At 43.0% G+C, this 23,174-nt stretch overlaps 1 protein-coding gene across 3 annotated transcripts in view; it reads left to right on the forward strand.

Annotated features, from left to right (window-relative positions):
- Positions 1 to 23,174, forward strand: part of ERI3 (ERI1 exoribonuclease family member 3) — a 218,124-nt gene that overhangs the window by 144,135 nt on the left and 50,815 nt on the right. For all 3 annotated transcript variants that reach the window (XM_053392678.1, XM_053392680.1, XM_053392679.1), the window contains one exon: positions 2,701 to 2,800. In XM_053392678.1, the coding sequence (XP_053248653.1) occupies positions 2,701 to 2,800 (100 nt within the window). The remainder of the gene's footprint in view (positions 1 to 2,700; positions 2,801 to 23,174) is intronic.

The following is a 23,174-nucleotide window of genomic DNA, read 5'->3' on the forward strand; positions in this document are numbered from 1 at the left end:
CCAGGTAAGGAAAAGGATAGCTGCTAACTCTGTTACGATCCCTGTTTTGCCTATTTCTGGGGTAGCTGAGATAAAGTGGACCTGGTGGTGATATATTCTGTGGATTGACATGATCTTGTCTGGGAACAATGGCTCACATGGCAGCCCAGCACTTAAGTATAGCTAAGCCTTGCACCATTAGTATCGCACAATGACACAGCTTCTGTAATACCTTGTGATGGAGAAGTTATGCTGTTGTCAGATCATAATTATTGTGGTGTTTTAAGGCCCTGAGGCTTTGTGTAGCTGTTAGTGCACTTTTCCACATTGTACGCTTAAATTTGCTCATTTCTTTTCTACCTTGTCCCTCTGTGAACTAGTCTAGGATCCTCTTCCATCAAGTTTGTTCTAGTAAGGTGTTTTCCTTGCTCCAGATAAACCCTGGGTATTCAAGCTTCTGCCCATGAACAAATATTCCTCTATAATTATTGTAGGGTGAGCTGAAATGTAGCCTGGGAGCAGCACATGGTTCCCAAGCTATTCAGGTATAGCACCTGGACAGTTCAGTGATGTGAACAGTGAATGCCTTGCCTTGTGGTCTAATATGTGCTAGAAGTGCTGTTGACAATCGCTGCATGATGAGATGGAGTGAGTTGGAAATAGCAGATGGCAAACAGCAGTGTTATCTCCTGGGCCTCAAAGAAGGGACTCTTGGAATCTCAGTTCAGGCATGAAGGAAGGAACAGTGGCTGCCAAGAGCCAGTTACCCAAACTAAACTGCACCCGTGCTCTTGCACAAGCTGGGTGAGAGTCAAAATGGAGCTCTAAATGGAACTCTACTCACAAGTTGTTATGCTGGACCCTTCTTTCCAAAAGAACATTGTCCCTGTCATCTATTAATTAGAAACTTTGCCTTAATGGATACCTGGAAAAATAACAGGAGCATTTAGTTTAAACCTTTTTTTCTTTAACAGTATTTAGCTGAGAACATGATCAGTTTCCTCACCCAACTGCTTAGATTCATATTATAGCACTAAGCATTGTTTATTTTTAGGCATAATTAAACTTAGAATAGCTGAGCCAAAAATAATATCTTTATAACAAAAACCTGCAATCCTTAAACTTGTTTGAGGGATTCAAGCAAATAGAAAAATAACTATTGCTTAACTAATGCATTCAAATGTCTTCTTAAATATGTTAAGCTCAAGGCAGAGTGCGTGGGGGGGGGGAATGACTGATGACGAGTTCCAGAGTTTATTGTTCTTACTATGTTTCTATCCAACCTTCTTCAAAGTGGTTACAGTGCATAGTATGGAGTGGTCTCTCAACTTAGCTGTTGAAATGGAAATCCGCATAGCATCTTTAGATAACTCTTGTAGACTGCAATACAAAAGTAATCAGGTTCAGACAGAGCTGCAAGTCCCTAAACATTATGGCTAGAGATCAAACATATAGGAGCATCAGAAAGAGTGCAAAGTTTCCTCTGCCTGGTGCCCTTCAGATATACTGGACTGCAGCTCCCATAGTCCCTGACCATTGGTCATGCTTGCTGGGGCTGGTGGGAGTTGCAGTCCATGACATTTGGAAGGCATCAGGTTGAGAAAGGCTGGCTTTAGAGGCTCCGGGGCAGAATCCCTTTGTATTGGTAGAACATCAATTGCATTGTTTAGTCAGAAACTTTTGTGGGTGCCTTTGGGATCTAGGACTAACAATGTCATAGTTGGTTCGGGAGTCAAAAGCTTGTTCTCATTATTGGAAAACAAATAATTGGGGTTTCTTCTAGGTGGCTTCCACCAGCAGGCAAATTCTCTCTCCCAGCTCCCCACCCAATTTAATAATGGACTTTAGAACCTAACCTGATTATATTTTGATTAGTAAAATTTCACATGGTTGTAAATTAATAAGAAAAAGGCTTTCATCTGTCTCTGGAGCAGAAGGAATGACACAGGAGGTATGTCAGATAGACTCTGAGGTTTAATTTAAAAATGTGTGTTGCCCTCATGGTGCAGAGAAAAATCTGAAAAGATGCAAGAGTGACTGATAAAGATTTCAGAGGGTTCTGAGAGGGATACTCAGTACAGCTTAGGGGAATGTCATATTTAATCTTTGTATACCTCATCACCTGCTTTATGCATTTGCTTTTTTTCTATGACTGTTGCTTGGCATTATATTTTTCCACTTTCCTGTTGGCATCTGCTAAGACTGGAGTACTTTAATCAGTGTGGGTGGCACAGTTCTGAATGAGTTATTGGCAATGTTGCTGATGGTAAATGGTGTTTATGTACAACAAATCAAATCTGATTGATTTATTAGTGGAAATGGTCAATGAAAATTTGCTTAATTCAATTTTCAACATTCTGTTTGCAGAAAATGTGGAGAACTTGGCATTTTGTGTTGTGGGACCTGGAATAAACTAAGACAGCAAGTCAACAATATCTGCACTAAAACAGATTTAAGTTGCAAGAGATAGAAGGAAAGCTTGAGACAAGAGAGTAAGAATTGTATTTGCAGAATTATGTGGAGATGGAAAGCCCAAAGTAAAAGCACTGGGCAGATCATATTGTGTGTTGTGTCTGAGTAATCAGCCAAATATCAGAAAGAGAGGGCCTAAAGGTACTATGTAAATTTTTACAATGCTTCAGTAGGGTCTGGCCTTGTGATACTGAGCCATCCTCTTGTTGTACAATTATCTAAAATATCTTTTTATGCTTTCTTTTGCAGGCATACAGCTTTGCCATGGGGAGCTGGCCAAAGAATGGACTCTTAGACATGAACAAAGGCCTGAACCTACAGCACATAGGAAGGCCTCACAGTGGGATAGGTCAGTAACATGACTTCCTTCTCTCACTCCAGTCCAGGTGCATTTTTCTCTGTGGAATAATGTATAGTGGCATGCTCATCTGCAGTTCCCAAGGATGTGTGGCTTTCTTATCTGTGGAAGCCAGCTTATCACTATCTTTGGTGTGGCAAGAACTTGAGCACATAGGTTTAGGGCTGCCACTACCTCTGGAATACAAAAGGATGCTGGATCCCGAAGGAGCTGGTAGTAGAGAAACAAGCATGCTCCACTTTGATATCGTTTCTCTTTTGTCAGTCTAGCATCCAGATCCATTACCTCTATATATGTTTCTAAGCCACTTGACACTTGCTGCTGCATTTGAGAGGCAACGGTGAACATGATGCCTCAGAAGTGCAATGCCTTTGTCTTCCTTCCCCCATAGTGGGGTTTTGCCAGATCATCATGGTAGGGTCCTTCCTGAGGTCATGCCAAACCACCCCTCACTTGGCCCCTGATTTTAGAATCCATTTTTTCTACTCAAGTGTGTGTGTTTTAGCCATGATCATCCCACCTTCTGGATCCAACAAGTTTTGGAGAGCTGGCTGTTTGTTAGTCCTGCTAGCATACAGCTATGAGAGTATATACTGTACTTCTCTTCAGCTTTTGCTGTACTTCTCTGAATTTTTGCCCCAAAGTCCTAAAATATATAATGTGACAGTCCTAGCTGGCATGGGCCAATATATATCTGTGTGCTTCCTTGTCCTGTGCGCGGGAGAATTACTATAGGGTTTGTTCTTTAGGAACCTGTGTGTCGTGCCAGTCCAGGAAAATATGAAAAGCTCTCAGATTGAGGGATATTGATACAACCTGTTCATTGTTTCCTGTTCTTTATGTAAAACCCTTCTAATGTCTGACCTTTTAATCCGACTAGTTGCATTTCTCCTTTCCTTTGCCCCTGCCTAGGCGTGTCCACCTCTGTCTGCTTCTTGCTGTTGTGCATTTACATTTCCTAGGGTGAGAGACTTATGTGAGAAAGTTACCCACCACCCGAGCCTGGAGGAAGCTGTTTAATATTGTTTCAAGATCCTAACCACTAAACTACCAAATCAATATGAGTTAAGGAGATGAATTATTTAAAGCTTACCAGCTTTTAATTAGCAAGCTCCTTTTGAACTATGGATCTGGTTGCTTCATTGATAGGATGTAGCATTGAAATTTTGCTTCTGTGCCTGAGTGTAAATTCATTTCAGCAATATATGTACGCTGTAGGAAAAGCCCACAAATTGGGCTGGAGGGGGAGCCTGATGCAAAACCTGTATCACGTTGTTGCTAGGGACCCCTTAGAACCATTCATCTCCTCTCTGTGTTTTATAGGAGTGTTTATAGTGTCTCCTCTTACCACACTAAAGCAACAAACATCCCTAGAATATAATCTGTCACTTCCTTTAATTACCTTGTACATTTATCGGACTGTCATTAGTTGGCTTTGCCCTGCTGGATAGCAGTGCACAATAGTGGTTTATTTTCCCCAATCTTCTTGACTGACTTTTTTTTCCAGGGGCTCTTGCTTCTTCATTTCAGTTAAACAGCCTTGAGGTGGGAGCACATGCTGCTACTGCTGCTGCTTTTGGTGTGATGCACTTGCATGCCATCTGAGGTTGTAGCGCTGAGGTTAAACACTGCGCCATATCTGCTCTGAGCCCAGCAGTTAGCCCTTGAGTAAGGTTGTCAAGCCTGACTTCTCATTTTAACAAGGGAAGTTTTCCTTCTCACTGTAGTATTGTGCCAAGTATGTCTCCCTACTCTCCCAAACATACTCCATTTTGCAAACAATGGTAAAGCAGCTTTTGGAGTTGTGATTCGTTCAAGCTTGTTGTGGCTCTTTTACAATTTGTGTAGACCCTAACAATGTGTGTCAAGTGTAGTTTTAAAATTAATAAATATTTTCCATTACTGGACGACAGTAATGTGTTTTTTTCTCTGGACCTATTCAGTAACCATTGCGCATTTATATAGAAAAATATTCCTAAAATACGGTATATGATTTCCGAATGCTTGACAGTGACTTTAGTAAGTGTTACTTGCCATAAACGGTGTAATGTCATGTTAGTTTGGTCTAGAACATTTCAGTTCAAGCACTTCAATTGGGGAGGCCAGGAGCCCCGATAGGGTGCAGAAATAGTGAAAGAGGGGTTGATTGGCAGGTGGAGTAGTCTCACTAGAGATGAAGCAAACTTCAAATTAGATATTCTGATGAGATTCAGCTCTGTTGTTGTTCTTTTTCATCACATCAAGGAGCAGCAGCAGCACATTCTGGGCTGGATGAATGCTAGACTGAATCTAGACAACAGGTGTGATGGTTGGCAGTCTGTTGTAGGGAAGGATCACATGTTCTGGATGCAATCTCTCACTTTCTTCCTCTGATACAGTGGCTGGGGGAGCCTGGGAGACATACCTGTCCTCACTCTGCTCCATTCTTTGGTAACCTTTCAGATAAAGTATTGTAATGTGCAGTCTACACAGGACTGTCCTTGACAATGATTTGGAAACTCTTATCAGGCACAGAATTCTGTGGTGAGCTTTCTGAGAAATGGGCACAGAGAATATATTAAGGCAATTCTTCCTCAGTTTCTTGGCTGCAAATTATCTTTCAGGCCTGATTTAAAGTGGTGGCTATAAAAGCCCAAATGGTTTGTGCCTAGCATATCTTGGGGAGCAGCTTCTCCCATGCAAGTCACCTCAAGCTTTATCGCTTCTGGCTGTGCATGGTTTACTTAGCATCCCTGTAGTGGCATAGAGTTCCTTTGCTTTCCCTTCCTGTGGTAAAGGGTCGAAGAAGGACCCTGCAGTTATAGTTGTATGCTGGCCTCTAGGCCGAGTTGCCATGAAGTAGCAGTTTTGTTTGTTTGTTTTTGCTTTACACACCCTACAATAGAGTGGACTGAGATCTGAGGGAGCCTCTTCGCCTTCATTGTTCAGCAAGTGCTGAACACCAGTTAGACAACTCTGCTGATGATTTGCCAAGGACTACCTGTTTTCCTTCCTTTCTGTCTATACAACTTGACTTCCTTCCCAATAAACCCCTAGTTAGTGCATATGCAAGTAGCCTAATCTACTCATTGCTGCATGAATCAAAAAGCTAGCACCCATGAACTGACTATGGGGCTGTTTGGAGTGTGGGAAGGAATTGAGAACTGCATGTGTGCACACATATACCCTAGCATGCAGAGCAATTTTGGAAATCGAATGTAGATGCCTTACAAGCTGCCCAACCAAAGCATGTAGTGCAAATGGCAGTCTGATTACACTGCCCTGGCTATGCACAGGCCATCTCCCTTAACTCACGAAAGCCTCATGGGAAAGCCTACCTATTTGAAAGGGTCAACCACCAATATGGTGTGAAGTGCAGGTGATGCATCTGTATCTTTCTGGCTTCCCCTCTCTCTTTTCATTTACTGATTGGAAATCTAGGAAGGTTAGGGTGTTATATTGTTCCTGATCCTGAGCATTAATTAGGCCTGCAGAAGAAGAAGAGGGATTGCGTGTTTTTAACAGGGAGGTTAATGGGATGCTCACAGAGTAGACAGTTTTAATGAGCTTCAACTTGCTGTGCAGTGAGTTTACTCTTTGTGTTAAAAGGGTCATCCTGCAGTAGCTTGATGTGGATTGTCTCCTGGCCCCCAGTGTCAGAGGGGAGCATCTGTCATAGTCCAGGCAGGGCGCATTCACTTAGTGACAAGATTCTAATTAACTCCCACCAAGCTGGCCACCCGCCTGCCCCATGGGGAGCTGCCATGGTGCAGCCTCTTATCTTTACAAACTCCTCATTCTGTATATAGAGTTTGTGTTTGGAGAGACACAGGCAGGCTTTCATGTCTAATGTAAAAGGACAGGTATGATTGTGCCTGTGTGGGTGTGTTCATGCACTTGCTGTGTGTGCCAGCAAGCTGGGGCTGTTTACTGTAGGAATGACATACCTTGTCATGCAATGTTCTTTGTTCTGGAAGCTAGTACGTTGGGCTGCCCTTTGGTAGTCCATAACAACCTCTTAGAAATCTAGTTTCTTAGTGCATTTAGTCCAATGCCCTCCTTGATTCTGAAAATCCTGAGCTTAAACCACCCCCAACAGATTGCAGTCCAACCTCTGCTTGAAGATCTTAGGATTAATTAGTTCCATTGTTGAACTGCTCACAGATTGTAGAGTTGTAAGGTACCTTGAGGGTCATCTAGTCCAAACCCTGCAGTGATCTCAACTAGATCATCCATGACAGATGGCCATCCAACCTCTGCTGAGAAACCTCCAAGGAAGGAGAGCCCACTACCATTCATAGGTGTCCATTCCACTGCTGAACAGCTCTTACTGTCTGAAAGCTATTCTTGATGTTTAGTCAGAATCTCCTTTATTGTAACTTGAAGCCATTAGTTTGGGTCCTAGCCTCTGCAGCAGGAGAAAAGAAGCTTGTTACATGTGACAGCCTATTAGATATTTTTTAAAAAAATATTTTTTATTAAGGATTTTCTTGTTTTACAGAAGTGTAGTGCCTCGTATTTTTTCTTCTTCTTCCATGTAACATTTTTACAAATCCGTTTCATTTGTTGAGGCATTAGGGGGAGAAGAAGAAAAAAAGAAAAAAGAAAGGGGGGTGGAGAGAGGGAAGATGGATGGGGGTGGGGTCGGGTGGCAGTGTTTCTATTATGTTTAATGTATGTAGAGTTTGGTGTCAGCGTTGCTTGTGTTGTTCACTTGTGTTCCTTTGGTGGTGAGAGAGGTTGGGGTTGGCCTAGGGTGTGATTGTTTGCTTGTGATTGGCTGTGGTGATCTTTGTTTTCGTGTGTGAGTGAGGTGTGTGTGTGTTTTGGATCAGGTTAGCCATATTGATTTGTATGCTGTTGGTGGATTATTGTCATTGTCCTGTTGGGTTGTGTATGTGATAAAGGGGAGCCATACCGGGGTGAAGGCGTCTTCTTCTGTTTGTCCCCGTGTCAGTTTCAGTTTATTAGTTAATTTTTCTAGTAGGGCTGTTTCCCATATTATTTGGTACCATTGGTCCATGCTTACTCCTGACAGGTCTCTCCAGTGTCTGGTTATGGTGTTTCTGGCTGCTGAGAGCAGGTGGGTTATGAGTTCTTTGTGGTGTAAATGGGCATTGTTGTCTTGGAAGATGTTTAGTAGAGCCAATTCTGGGGTGATGTCTATTACTTGCTTAGTTATTTTACATATTTCTTGTATGGCTGTTGTCCAGAATAGTTGAATTTTGGGACACTCCCACCACATGTGGAGGTATGTGCCTGTGGAGGTGCACCCTCTCCAGCATTTTGGTGAGGTTCCTGGGTGTATTAGCGCTAGTTTCCTTGGTGTTAGGTACCACCTGTAGGTGAGTTTCAGTGTGAGTTCTTTTCTTTTCGTTGATATGGATTTAAAGGGGGGTTTAGACCACATTCTGGTCCATTGAGTGGGGTTAATCTCATAGCCTATGTCATTCTCCCATTGTTTTTTGATCGCGTCTAGGGGATTTGCGGGGTTTTGGAGTAGTATTTTGTATATTGCGGATACCGTCCCTTTACCATTTCCCTTTGTTGTTAGGAGGAGGTTTTCGAAGGTTGTCAGGGGCCTAGTTGCTGCTGATTTTACTGTTGGGTTGTTTAAGAGGGCATGCCTATTAGATATTTGAAGATTGCTGTTATGCCTCCTTACAATCTCCACTGAACTGCTTTGATCAGTGGAATTGGCACTACTACAGCTACCACATAATGCCCCTTCCGTGTTTGTAAGAACTCTTATCATTTAGTTTGGCAACAGCTGCACTTCGGAACTCCCTGCCTATTGAGATCAAGCAGGTGCCTTCACCATATTCTTTTTGGTATAAACATTCTTGTTTATACAAGCCTGCCCATATGTTTAGAAAGTTGAAGTAATTAAATCTGTTTTAGTATTTTAATTTTTGTATGTTTTAAAGTATGGTTGTGAATTTTCTCTGTTTTATTGTTTTATCTGTTTGTAAACTGCTTTGGGGTGCCCCCCCCCCGCAATCAAGCCGTGTATAAATTGTAATTAATAAATAAATAAACAGCAGAGTTTGCTCCACAGTAGATACCAAGGTAGGTCCCCATTACTACTAATTCCTCCTTGCCTGAAACATCTGTAATGTGTTACTCATCACATTGGTGTGGAGTCTGTAGCAGACTTCATTACTGTATTATTTTCACTAATTTCCCAATTCATTCTACCCATATAATCCCCATAGACCCACTGTGTTCACTTTCTTGCTTTTCTGTGCAGGTACAGACACATACGGCTGCTCCCCCTCCCTTTTGGTTGTGTCAGTCCTCTTTTAACAAGCTGTATCTTTCAGTTGCTACATCTCAGTCATGGGAGCCATCCCACTAAGTCCCATTAATACCTATTGTCGTAGTTCCCTTGCTTTACAAGCAGTTCAAGCTCATCTTGTTTATTTCCTACTACTGCTGTGTGCAGTAGTGTATAGACATAAAAAACCTTAAATAATCTGCTGCAATGTGTCTCCTGCTGTTTTATTGTGTGTTTTGCTATACACCCACATCGGCCATCTCCCCCTGCAGTTTCTCCTATAATATCTAAATATCTTTCTCTAATGCTTACCTTTATATTGAAGATTTGCAGCCGTCCCTTCATCACTGGTGGTACCAGGATGGGGTACTTAACTTCAGGCTTCAGTTTAAAACCTTCCTGATCAGGTTCACCTGCTACTTTCCAGTAGTCCTTTACTGAGGAAAATTAAGCTGGTGGCCCTAAAAACCAACCTTTCTTCTCAACAGCATTTGCATTGCTAGTTATTCACCTGATGTATTCATCCCCCCCCCCACTCTTTGTGTCATCTGCCTTTTGCAGCCAAAATAATACTTTTTTAGCCCAAGAACCAATTCCTTCCCAGGGGCTGTGCTACACGAGCAATCAGGCCAGACCTAAAATAGGGAAGGAGTGGAGCCAAAAGAGGAATATGTGATTAGTGGAGCATAAGAACAGCCCTGTTGGACCAGACCAAAGGCCTGTATAGTCTATTATGCTGTCCCCACAATGGCCAAACTGTTAGGGAAGCTCATAGGAGCACAACATCCCAGAAGGCAAAATCATAAGCATGTTTTTCACAATGAAGGACACATTCTGCCCAGGAAGGTGGACTTCCCTTGTATATTTTCTGTTACCACAGCTTAGGGACACATTGCAGCAATGCGCAAGGGGGAAAAAATGGTCTGCACTTTTATCTACAGGATTTTTCAGCGCTTGTGGTTCCTGAGAGACATACTGCAGTGAGTCAATGAGGGGAAAGGGGACATAGCCTGGGGAGAGAGTCAGGAGCCACATGGAGAGGCTTGGTGGGTTGGAGATTCCCCATTCCTGTTTTACAGGAAGAATTGACAAGGACATCACCTGAGCCCCAAGGTCCTTCACCACCCCCCTCAGAGTTTTGTAGTCGAATGTGATACGTTCATAGTTGTCTCTGGTGTAATTCATTCCCTTGGGGAAAAGCAAGAAAGGATAATGATCGGTGAACTTGATAAGACTTGACAACTTGTTCATCACATCCTGGATCTGCTCACCTAGGAGACAGCATATTCATTTGTTAACAGATTCAGTCAGCACACAACCAACTCCATACCACTCAGCAAGGGAGCCCTGGCTTCACTTCATCCACTGTTTTAGTCTTTTTGGACTTTATTTACTGTGCATGTTCTTTCTTGTTTCTGTGCACTCTCTTGGCCTCTCTGCATTTCAGGGTATATACTCTTCTCATTAATACTCGTCTTGGGTATCAAACAGTGAATGTGGATACTGTGGAAAAATTTGAATTGGAATATATTCTGCTGCCCTAAATAGTTTGTTTCATTTGTGCTTAGTGTGCCTTGATAATTTTAGATATAAATATTTCAAAGTTTTTCTAATAGCCAAAAAAAGCATTTTGAATTGAATTGAATTGAAAAATGTGATATGGGGGGGGATTAAAGACATGATCTAATAGCATATCTTTCCTTCATACTGTTTGACTTCGAGGTAGAGAGAACCAAGGCACTGAAAACATACTAATTTTAGCATGCCTGAAGACCTGTGTGCCATGGTCTTCTATGCATTACCTGGCAGCAGCTCCAGACAAACTGTAGTGAAATCCTCTTAGATGGTTGAATCCAGTGAAATTGGCCTGTTCATGCAAGGAACTTCCCCTCCGTCTCTTTTCCCCGCATGCCCCCCACTCCTCAAATTTGCCCTGGTGGTTTGGGGAAAACTTGAGAGCAGATTGGTACATGAGGTGAGGAGAGGGAGAGGAAGTTCTATTGTGCAAACAGAAGTCCTTACATGAACAGAACAACTTTGTTAGATGCAGCTCAGTCTTGAAGTGTGCATGGCCATGATGAAGTTGGTAGCTGCTCAGATTCTTCAGAATCTGATTGTATTTAAAAAGAAAATGCATTTCTAAATTCTGATCCCTTGATAGCTTTCCAAGCAATGGTTTTCTGACATAAGCGGGAGATCTTGCGACTGATATGGCCCAGTTCCCAGTTTTAAGGTTTCTCAAACTACATCACATCAGTCTGTTGTGAACATCTTGCTCTACATTTGATTCACTGTGGTGCCCCTTACTCACAGAGAATGGGCAGGAGTGGGGTGTGGCCCTAGACCAGATTTATGGTAGGGGGCCAACTGTCTCACAGCCTAAGGGATAGGGCCAAAGACTCCAGAGTTAAATAATTAAAAGAGACTAAAATAAAAATCATCAGAAATGTCATCAAATGAGCAGTGTCATTTTGAATTAGTGCTGCTAAAGGTCAGGAAGCTCAAAACAGGTGAAGCGGATGCTCCGTGAGTGAGGCAATATGGCAGATATTTCTGGCAAGGAGAGAGTATGGGCTGGCAGGCGGGTGGACGAGACAAGGCCCTTTCTGCCCAGGATGTGAGGAGAGGTTTTTGGAAGCAGAGAGGTGCTTTGCGTAGGTACTGTTGGCCTGGGAGGAGGGGGTTTGGGAAGGATACAGGCCGAATGTCTGTCAGCGTCCAGTCAGAGCGCATTAACGTGGTGACATGATTCTAATTAACTACTGTGAGAGGTGTCACAGTGGGAAAGCCAGTAAGCGCAGACACGCTTTTAGAAAGAGAAAAAAGCAAAGTGACAGTCCTTTTTGTGTGTGTGCTCTCTCCCCTCCGAGTGGGAGTGTGTGTAAAGCTAATTAGGATGTCTGGGCTGGCTGGGAACCTTGAGCTGGTGCTCTTTTGCTTTCAGTCATTTAAGTTTTCAAAATCCCTCTGATGGGACTCAGTGGCACAGTGGATTACTGTGCGCAAAAGTGACAGAACACTCTTGCCAGCGTTCAGCCCTTTTTAGCAAAGATTCAGCGCTTCTTTTTTCCTGGCAGCGGCAGGGGGCATGTTCTTATCACTGCTGCTCTATTCCTATGCATGTTACAATGGAGGACTCAAGGCCTTTCAACTGTTTCCTATGGTTAACAAAGAAACTGGGTTGCCGGGGGTGGGGGTGGGATGATAGAATATGATTGGGTGTTTGTGTTGACTTCTTGTCTTTCTATGTCATTCTGCTATTCACTGCAACATACTTTCCACACCCAGCAATGGCAAAGGTAGACCCATAATATTTTGGGTAGGCTATCCATGATAGTCCCTGTCAAGTGAGCTGCAGTGGCCATTTTAGCTTGATTGCTAGTGATACAGTCCAGACCATATGGGTTTGTTAGTTTTTTGCTGCATGCAGTCATTAGTGCAGCTTCTTTCTTCAAAACTATTGGGGAGGAATGCTGCAAAGAAACTTTTTCATTCATGTGTATGTTGCTTAAACCACACAAACACATGCATATTCAAGTGCTTCTCCTTTTAGAAGAAAAAACCCCCAGCAGTTAGCCGGATTAAACAGTGGATTTTGGTGAGGGCATGGAACAGCCTTGTCTAAATGTGCTCACTCATGTCACTGAATGTCTGGACCTCAGACTCTGACTAGTGTTAGGAGAGGGTCATCCTTAGCCTGTGTCTGGATTTTCACAAGCTGGATCTGCAACACATCAAACACATATCCTGTACCTGCCTTCCCTGAAGCTGAGGACTGAGGTGATGTCAGTACATTAGAAAAGGCTAGGAACAGAGTTTGTGAAGCTGTTTTGTACAGCTTCACACATGCACACAAAGAGCATGAGACTTTGGAAAAACTCATTTTTTAATATTCTTCCTCCTCCTCCTCCTCCTCCTCCTCCTCCTCCTCCTCCTCCTCCTCCTCCTCCTCTTAAAATAGCTTTTCATCCAAATCAGGAAACAGGTTGTGCAGACTCCATAGCTGATGCTGGTCTGGGAGACACTCATAAGTGAATCCTGTGCAGGATGCTAGAATGATCCCTTCCCTCTCCAATCTTCTTTAGAACTTGGGGGAAAGAGAGGTAAAGAGATGTAGTTTGCTTGCACCGTGATCTGGAGACTTATTCAAGTGGATAGAAACATTTCCCAGTGCTGTTTCTGAAAGGGTTCAAGCCTATTATGTGGTGAGAGACTGAATTCCTCTCCCAAGCCTTCTGTGTGGGAGAGACAGGGGACTTGGGGAAGATGAGATATTAGGGCCTACTTCAAATGCTGGCTGGCTACCAACATGTTGAATCTTGATGCTTTGGGAAATGGGCAGGCAAAAGATCATGCAAAGTGCATAAAAATGAGTGTAAATGGAATGTTTTGAATAGGTGCATCTAACAGAGCTTTGCTTAAAGAAGGAGAGTATTTATAGCATGCTTGGCCCCTCCCACATCTTTTCTGTCTATCAAAGGCCCTCAAGTTGGTTGACATTAAAGTTGAATATTAAATGCATAAAACAATGTGAAAACATAATCAAAGCAGAAAGCATCCTGCATTGTGGCTGGGCACTGATGGTGCTGGGGCGAGGGGCTGGACTTTCCCCATTACATTCCAAACCATGGGTGTGTGGCAGGGAGATTGCTCATTGCCAGCTTTTTGAGCTGGCACCTGGCTGCATTATGGAGCGGCCTTGTTTTTGTCTTTAATGAGACATTCTGGAGAGGTATGGAGGTGAGGATGTGCTGGTGGATGATTCTGGCTTTTAGCAGCCCGGCATTTACCTAATGAGAAACCACTGAGAGGTGTGGCATGGGGGTGGGCTGTGGGGGTGTGTGGATAGCAGCCAACTGGAGGCACTCCATTGCAATTTAACAAGTTTCCTTTCCTGCAAGTTCCATGACAAGACCCCCCTCTAAGTCTGTACAAGAATCCCTAAGAACAAGGTAATTAGGATGTCTCTGAGCTTCGACCCTCAGCGGAGTCCTTGGCTTAATCTTTTTCTTTCCTTAAAGACATCTGTAACTACAATCTTTGTTTCTCTCCTTGCCTCCCCCCACTTGCCTCTCTCCCCCCCACCTTGCCTGTCTCCATATCTCCTGTCAAACTGCTGCAGACATAAATGACAAAGAAATCAGAAAGAGAGATCAATGCAGTCCAAATTAGCACTCGGAGATAGACTGTGCTGGAGATGTCAGAGCCTGACCCCTGTTGATCCTGCAGCCTCTGCTGGTGATATTATGCAAATTGCATCCATCTGGCAGAGCTGGCTCAGAGGAGTGAGGGTGCTGGGCGGGCAGAGAACGATCCAAAGAGGGAGGTGTTTTGGAGCTGTGGCTCTGTGCGTTTGGGAAGGGGACAGGGTGATGGGAGATTGGAAGTGATAGGAAGGAGAAAGGGTGCATCAGATTAATTTGTATTCTCCAGGAGGTATAAGACCAAACTCTAGATGGGAGATAAACAAACTTCATTTTGATTTGGCTTATATTTTATTTCTTATTATCTGCTTCCACCCAGAACAAAAAAAAAGCCAACATCCCCCTCTCGGTAGTCTTGTTTAATCAATATTCACAAGTCATCATTATCACTGGCAGCAGTTTGAGAGGGTGGTGAACAGAGGCAACTGCACCCCCCCAGCCCCCAAAGAGCACACTGCTTCTCGATCCAACTGAAATAGGACAGGGATAATAGAAACCTCAAATTACGGTGATCGCCTTGTTAAGAAGTTTGGAAATACAGTCAGATTGCCTTTTAATGAGAGAAATATGGCTGTTAGTTAGTGAAGGAGGAGGGAATGGACCTTGTTTCAAGATCTGTAGTTCCTGCATCAAAGGGGAACTGGCTGTTTCATTTCAAAATCCAGCTCCTCAGCCTGATATTAAAAATAGTTGTTAAAGGCTTTGAGTAGCAAGACAATTCTCTTTAACTTCCTACTATCCCTCCCCTTTTCCTCTAGCAAAAAAGGGTTGGCAAGGATTGAAATAGGCCTTTAAAGAAGTTTCCCTTTGGACAGGGGGACAGTAAGGGGTGTCTTGCTACCCAGCATGTGTGAGGTATAGCGTGATCTTTTAAACATAGTTCTCCCACCTAAAGCCAATTGACTGATGGACAGCTAATAATGGGATGTTGACTTACCGTAGCCACTGAGCTAAATGGGCATAAGTTTAGTTTGCTCTGTTTGGAACTAGTTATCAGGACTTTCAAACTGGAGACAGGTGGATGTCGTCACACAATGTTCTGGATTTTAAGGCCAAAAAATGGTTTCATTCAAAATTGATCACCCTTGACTGTCTCTGCCGTGATGTTTTATCTCTTTCAGGGTTTACCTATGAGTGTTTTGATTGAGTGTGTATTACTGAATTTTCAATCATTCATCTATTGGAAGTTTTGAAGCCCAGAACAACTACCAGCTTCTCCTCTTGTCTTACCTGGCTTGAGATGAGGAAAGGAGAGCAGTTTAAAAACTGGGCTCAGAGATTTTTTTTATAATTAGAGATGCCAAATACTTCTCAAATTGGAATTTGTCTTTGGAATTCATAACACATCCTGTTTTTGTTCTGCATACCTACTAGGCCCTCCCTTGCCTTTGATTTCTGGTTCTATGGAACTTCACTCAGAAGCAAGATATGAAGCTGGGTGGTATGATAATATTAATTATATAATTAGAATAAGGTTTTTTCCTTTGACACCATTTGCTTCTGAAAGAGGCCTTTTCATGTTGAGCATTTTCTTCTTAAGTGTTCATGGTCAGGACAAAATAATCTCTTTAACCATCCATTTATGTATTTATTTCTGTCAGCCTAACAGAAAGAGCTGTTCTAAGTGTGCCTAGTTAAAACTAAGTCCAGGGTTTTTTGTTTAGTCCTTTTGACTCATTTCTGTTATTTTCATCTGTTTGTTTTCTTTTCACTAAAATCATAGGTGAACTTCCTGCATACGTTCACCAGGTATTTTGTTTAGGGACTACATGAGATTTTTGCCAGTATATGAGGAGCTTGATCATTCACTTTCGCACTGTGCTGCTTGCAGGATTCCTGTTTTCTGGGAGATCTGGCTGACTTCTATATTGCTCTTGAAAACTTCAAGTTTTCTTTCTTTGGAAGCATTCTGTGGCAGAGCCCAGACTTGGCAACAGCACTATCTGACCTGAGTTGACCAGCTTTTCCCAACCATCGTTAAGATCTAACAGGCCCCTCTGTTCAGAGTTGCTGTGACCCGTGACATGTTTCTTCCTGTTGCATTGACATCCCTCTCTTGAAGACCTGACTCACAGCTTCTTCTTGCTTAAAAACTGAAGTGTTCTGTTAATTGGTTTAAGCCTCACTGCCCCATGTCCTGGCTGGTCTTTGCAAGATAATGAACTTGGAATGTTTTTAATAGCTGATCACAGCCGTATTAGTCCCAGGATGCAAGCAAGAGACTGACAAGGTGGGTCAAGTAGAATCTCTTATTGGACTACCATTTCTTGGAAGAAGAGACAAGCTTTAAAACATCACAGAGCTCTTTTGCAGGCCTGGGAAAGATTGTCCAACTTTCAAGCTCAAATACATGGCTTCTGGTATATATCAGTATAGAATCTTAGTAACGTGACCAAAACCATGCATTTCTGCAACAAGTAGCTGCCCCAATTTAAGAAAAAACCTAACCTTTTCACTTGTTATTTTGCAACATGTTTTTTAAAATAATAATAATAATAAACTCTACAATGAGGTACAATTAATAATTCAGCGAATTTTAACAATGCAGAAAAAGTACAAAATTTGGAAGCAGTATATTTCTGAATTACCAGTTGCTGGAAACTGCAGCTGCGGAGCAAGTGGGCTTCCAATAGGTATCTGGTTGGCCACTGTGAGCACAGGTTGGCAGACTAGATGGGCCCTTGGCCTGATCCAGCAAGCTCTTCTTGTGTTGTTAATAAAAAGAACAACATGGTAAACTTGAAGTAGGCATGAAAAAAAACAAAAAACCCAAGCCCTTGTAATAAAAAGCAGGCCTGTAAAGGAAGGTTTTAAAGGGGCAAGTTCTCGAGTCTGCTGCACTGTGTTAGGAGGTGGAGTTCAAAGAATAGGTGTCACCACCCAAAAGACATGTTCTGTGGTAGGCCACCAGCTTTTAGGAAGAAGTAAGGTGTCCCCCCCCCCAAGCTGGGGTTCTCATCATCAGAAAAGGAGGAAAACCTAATTAACTGATCTACATCTTTGTCTCATATAACTTCAATCACTTTGGGGCAGCTGCTGGTTTTATTTCTATTGATACTTATTATATTATTTACTGATAGGTCTCTACCAAAGAAACACACCTACATGTATTGGAGTAAGGAAATGAACCAGTTCTTCCACTGATGTATTTCTGAAAATCTGTTTATACAGTTAAGTACCTTAACATGGTGTCAGTATAGGGTGGGAAAGGATGAACATTGTTTTAATATAATTTCATTTCAATAGCTCTCAAAGCTATACTTGAGGTTCTGTCCTTCAACAATGTAAAATCTCGAGCCTGGTGTTTGGATGGTACCTGGAAGCCCTGTATTTCCTGTGGCCTGAAAACTAAGTAATAGATATTGGCCAATGAATGGTTACTGAGATACAGTTTGCAGAAGATTGGTGTATTCCATTCTCAGTTTTTCATGTTGGGCTTCCAAAAATTTCTGGAACAACAGGAGCATAACAGTTGATATACTTTGGCTTGGGTGATGCTGATTTATCATGTCAGAGGTCCTGGTCATTGGGCTGAAGAGAATCTTTCTGCTTTCTATGCCCGATAGTTGACAGCTACAATACAGCAAATACAGAGCTAGTGGAATGGTACGTAAGAGAATAGATCTGTGTACATAATAGCATATGGATGCTTCATTGGTGGAATAGACTACAGAAGGATTGGGGATATTTTGTTTGGCATAGTGATACTTGGGTTTTTCTGGATTCTGAGTGACCCATAAGACTGAGAAGTTTAAAAGTGAACCTCTCAGGCAGAGGATGAGTACACAGAATGAATAATTAACCCAACTTCCCCCAGCATTGCTAGCTGCACTACTGCAGAGAGGTACAGTTTGCTCTTGAACAAAAAGTCATAATTTTTCTTGTTCTGGAGAAAGGGACTCCTGATGAACAAAGACTACCCAAGGCTTTGTGAGAGTGCTTGTCTCTTTACCTTGGAAACATTTTGTCCCACAGTAAGGGCAGCCATTTTGTATAAAGCTATACTCTGTGGTGAGTGAACCTCCCTACCACCGCCCCCCCCCCCCGCTGATGTTTATTTACTGGAATAAGAGCAGGGTAAATACAGTAATTTTTCTGGTTTATTATTCAGGCTGAGACAGATGCAAGCTGGGCTGTTTTGTGGGAGACCATGATTGCCTGACCCCCCCCCCCCCCGTCAAACCCTTTCTATATATAACTGTGTTGAGAGAGACATTACAGATTTGTCTCTACTTGTCTGTAAAGCAAGAGCAGCCTCTGTCCTAATGAGAAGAATATGGCTGCTAGTTAGCAGAGGGGTGGGTCGCATAGGCTAAACGAGATAGTTAAACGGCACTGATTGAAGGTGGGGGTGAAAGGGCAGCACAATTATGTGCTGGAGAATCAAGGGCCCTGTTTGATTTGGGAGTTCTAAGCTCCCAGCCGGTGTCAGTAGTTTAGCTGAGAATTTTTTGTAGGCCAAAGACAGGAAGGATAAAAACTATGAGAATGAGGAGTTACTATTATTAAAGTCCACAGAGCCCCATCCCTGTTCATTCTTTAACTATTTCTAGGCCCATATATTTTAAGCATTCCTAAAGCGCTCTCTCGTGAGAGCCAAAACTACCCCTGTCCATGGTACACTCCAGGATTATGTAGCCAAGGAACAATTGGGAACCTTCATAATGTCCAGGCATTTATTTTTTTAAGTTAACACAAGCAACACTGGCTGCAGTGAACCTGGGTGATGCTTGTGTGTGGCAAGCTGTTAGTGTGAAATCTTCTGCCACTCCAGTTTTCACCAGGCCTTGTGCATATCTTCTTTCTTTGTGGTTTTGTGATGATGTGGTGAGTATCACTAGAAAAACAGGCAGCAAGTTACTTCGCACGATTGGTTTGTCACGTCTTTCAAGAAGCTCCACATTTCTATTTGCATAAATCAGACTTTCTTTCTGGGAAACGTGGATTAAAAGTTGTAGCACCTCACCCCCAATTTCAGTTTGTTTGGAACTGGCTCCAGGTCAGCCTCCCTACTGTTCTGGTACTTTACTAGGAAAGACCCTCTTCAGGTTACCAAAACAGTTAAGAAGCATTTTCAGGTATGGTGGCATTTTTCTTCTTCAGTTGGGTTTGCAGGCAACAGCATTTGGTGCTTTACTTTGGTGATCCTAATTTGTCTTTCCTCTCCTCTTTCCTTTCTTGCTGTTTTTGCCATTAAATCTATTGGAGCTTATGGCCTTTTACTCCAGCATGACACGGTATATGAGGGCATTATTGCGTTCTAATCAGACCACTCAACTCAGTAACAGATTTATTTATTTTTGTATGCTAGTTTAAAAGTAATGTAAGGTAAAAAGGTATAGGACCCCTGTACAGTTAAGTCCAGTCAAAGGTGACTTTGGGGTGTGGCGCTCATCTCGCTTTCAGGCCGAGGGAGCTGGCATTTGTCCACAGACGGGTCATGTGGCCAGGATGACTAAACCATTTCTGGCACTACGGAACACCGTGACGGAAGCCAGAGCGCACGGAAACACTGTTTACCTTGCTGACAAAGTGATACCTATATATCTACTTGCACTGGTGTGCTTTCAAACTGCTAGGTTGACAGAAGCTGGGATGGAGCAACAGGAGCTCACCCAGTTGCACAGATTCAAACCGCTGACCTTCTGATCAGCAAGCACCAGAGGCTCAGTGGTTTAGACCACAACGCCACCCGCAACCCTTGCAAAGGAAGATATACTGTTGGTCTCAACACTGTCATTCTGTTTAGTGCCCCCATGTCCTGATTATTTTGACCTGATAATTGTGGTAATATTCCTCACCAACCTGCCTAGTCCATTCCAAATCTGCCTCATAAGCATGTCCCCTGCCATTCTGCTGCTTTGCCTAGCCTAAATGCACAATGCTCCTGTGTCCAAGTCAATAAATAAATAACACACACACACCCAATCAGTGCCAAAGGCTGCCTCCCCCTCCAAATGGCGCATCTCCCTAATCAGATTTGTATCTAAGCCTATGGTCTCCATTGCCTCCTGAGCCAAATGACAATCGCCTTTATTTACTCTAATAGGTCTCATTTGTAAATGTTAATTCCTCCCTGAAGAAAATGTCTCTTCAAGATGAGTTGGCCGTCACTGAGTTGAACACATCAGAGTGTGTGCAAGGTCCATCTCAACCCCTGTAGTTGAGAACGTAGACAGACATCATGCCTACCCTGCCAGTTAGCTGCATCTGTGCCCCTTCTCCACCCCCACCCCTGGGCCATCTTCCCTTCTTGGCCTCTCATATTGCGCCACAGTCATGCTTGTACCTATTTGGATATATAAATGCTGGCAACGGCTCTGATAGCCTGACTGGAAACCCATCTCAAGGAAAAGGTTTTATTCTGGGCCTGGCCCATCCAACCCTTCCTGCAATATTGCCCTAGCTCTTAGGATCCCTGGCTTTTGATGGAATGGTGCATCTACAATTGTTTTTCTCTGTAAACGGAGTGTATGAAAACATTTGTGGTGTTGCGGCTAGAATATTGATTTGTATGTGGGAAACTTAGGTTTAAATAATCATGTACCAAGATATTTTGTAATCTGCACCCCTTTTTAAAAAAATGTTCCAAAGTGCACACCAACATTCTTCCTGATGTCTCTGCCTTTTAGGCAAATACCATAATATTTTGCAGGTCCCTCTCTGACTTTGAGGATGGGTATGGGGACTGAGCTGGTTTTAAAACTTGAAATTTAGAACATGCGCACCAACCTTCATTAAAGTACTTCAGTGTTTTTTTAAAAAGTGTTACAAGCAAACTAATTTTAAACAGGTAAGTAGGCAAGTTAAACCAAAAGCTTAGCTTTACTCAGTAAGGTAATTTTTTTGTGGGTAGGAAGGGGGTGAATACTGTTTGGCAAACAGCTTAGTCTCTGTTGCAACGGTGCAAGAAGACTAGCTTGGCTCCCTATGTGACAGGAATGACCAAATCAGAAGGGAACAGTGGTGTTGGCTCCAGCCCAAACTGTCGTGGCAGTTAACTCCCCGTCTACGCCTCCCTGGGGAAATAAAAAGAACCATTGATTTTCCTCATTGCTTGTACTGCCTGGTTCTGGATTATAACAGCACAAATACAAACACATATTTGAGCCCGAGACTGTGACCACTTGGAGGGGAGCAAGTCAGTAAATATTGTGGGGCTGGGCTACTGCCTTAATGAAGGACAGGGCATAATCACTAACATCTAGAGCAGCGCCTGATGCAAAGCAGTGATTAAGAATAGGGGTCAGAGGCCTTTTTCAGAGGTAAATTAGCAATGAATTAGTCTGTTTTCCCCAGATGAAAAATGCTGGTCCCCGTGTATTTTTCTTATTATTATCTGAGGTGGGGTGGGGGAGACACATGCATCAACTCAGTCGCCCTCCCTGACAATACTTAGGGCGAGTGCCAAGGTGCTTGCTTCCTCAGCCTTTGTCTGGTGTGTTAGTGACTCTGGTGGTCCCCTGCAACCTTAGCAGCAATTAGGGACTGATTTATTGTCCTACGACCGAACCCCGCAAAGTGTTCTCAGAAGGGGGGCTGCATGTGTTGAGGCTACCAAGGGCCTCCAGCACCATCTCTGTTGAACAACAATCTAATCTTGATTGCAGAGGGAGTGGGGAGGGGAGATTGATAAAAAAGAGAATTGGAGATAAATGTTAGCTCATTTCTTAAGTAATTAGTTACCTCCTCATCCCCGTGTTGTAATTGTGAACAAGCTGTAATGTTTAATTAGTGTGTAAATGAAACCCCAATTTCATAATGGCTGCAGTGACAGCGCTAAGTGAGACAGGCACAGAAGGGGCCGCATTGTTTCAGCAGGAGATGAAGCTGTCGCCCAGCAAGCCGTGCGTCGCTGAGAGAAAATGGAAATGATAAACGAAGTGAGGCTAATTAGCAAAATCATACAGGCCCCACTGATGGTTCTCATCAAGGGGAGGTAATGAAGCGGGCAGGCCAAGCTGAGAGGGGATTAATTGGAACCGATTCCTGCTCATAGAGCACAGACTCACCACCTCTCTCCGCTGAGACTGGGCCCTTGTCCCACCGGGGCCCTTTGAGGAAAGTGGGATGATTGGATCGCATTCAGAATGCAAAGTGAAGTTATTCCTGGCCTCACAAAAGCTGGGGTATTTGGGAGTTTGGCCAGCCTCAGAAAACTGTGCATTCTTTACTAGTGTCTGTGTAGTGGAGAATGTCTTTCCAGGGGCCAGACTTTTGCCATTCATTTGTTGATACCTTTCCAAGTACAGTAGTACCTCGGGTTAAGAACTTAATTCGTTCTGGAGGTCCGTTCTTAACCTGAAACTGTTCTTAACCTGAGGTACCACTTTAGCTAATGGGGCCTCTCGCTGCCACCGCGCTGCCAGCGCACAATTTGTGTTCTCATCCTGAAGCAAAGTTCTTAACCCGAGGTACTATTTCTGGGTTAGTGGAGTCTGTAACCTGAAGCATCTGTAACCTGAAGCATCTGTAACCCGAGGTACCACTGTAGTAGGTTGTAAGTGCCCAGCAAATATACAGGACTTTAATAATTATCTCAGTTAGTTCTTGGTGGGATGGTTGAAAAAGAACATAGCCAAGGACTTGGCTAAAACTCAGAAAGGAATAAGGCCCATTCTGTGTATGGTTCACAACTAGGGCCAATACAGACCATGCAAGAACAGGAACTGCAATCTGTATCTGCTTCCAGACTTGGTGCCACAACATTTCCTAAGGGGATCTATGAAATATTAGTAGTCAATTGGGATGAGAGATAATATTAACAAGATATCCTTCTAAATTTTATATACAAGGCTGTATTCAACTAACTTACTCAGAGTAGACCCGCTTAGGTTAAGTCATGGTCATTTATCTCAATGGGTCAACTCTGAGTAGAAGTTAGTTGACTCCTTTGGCTATGGAA

The sequence above is a fragment of the Podarcis raffonei genome, chromosome 6 (assembly GCF_027172205.1).
Source record: "Podarcis raffonei isolate rPodRaf1 chromosome 6, rPodRaf1.pri, whole genome shotgun sequence".
Classification (NCBI taxonomy): Eukaryota; Metazoa; Chordata; class Lepidosauria; order Squamata; family Lacertidae; genus Podarcis; species Podarcis raffonei.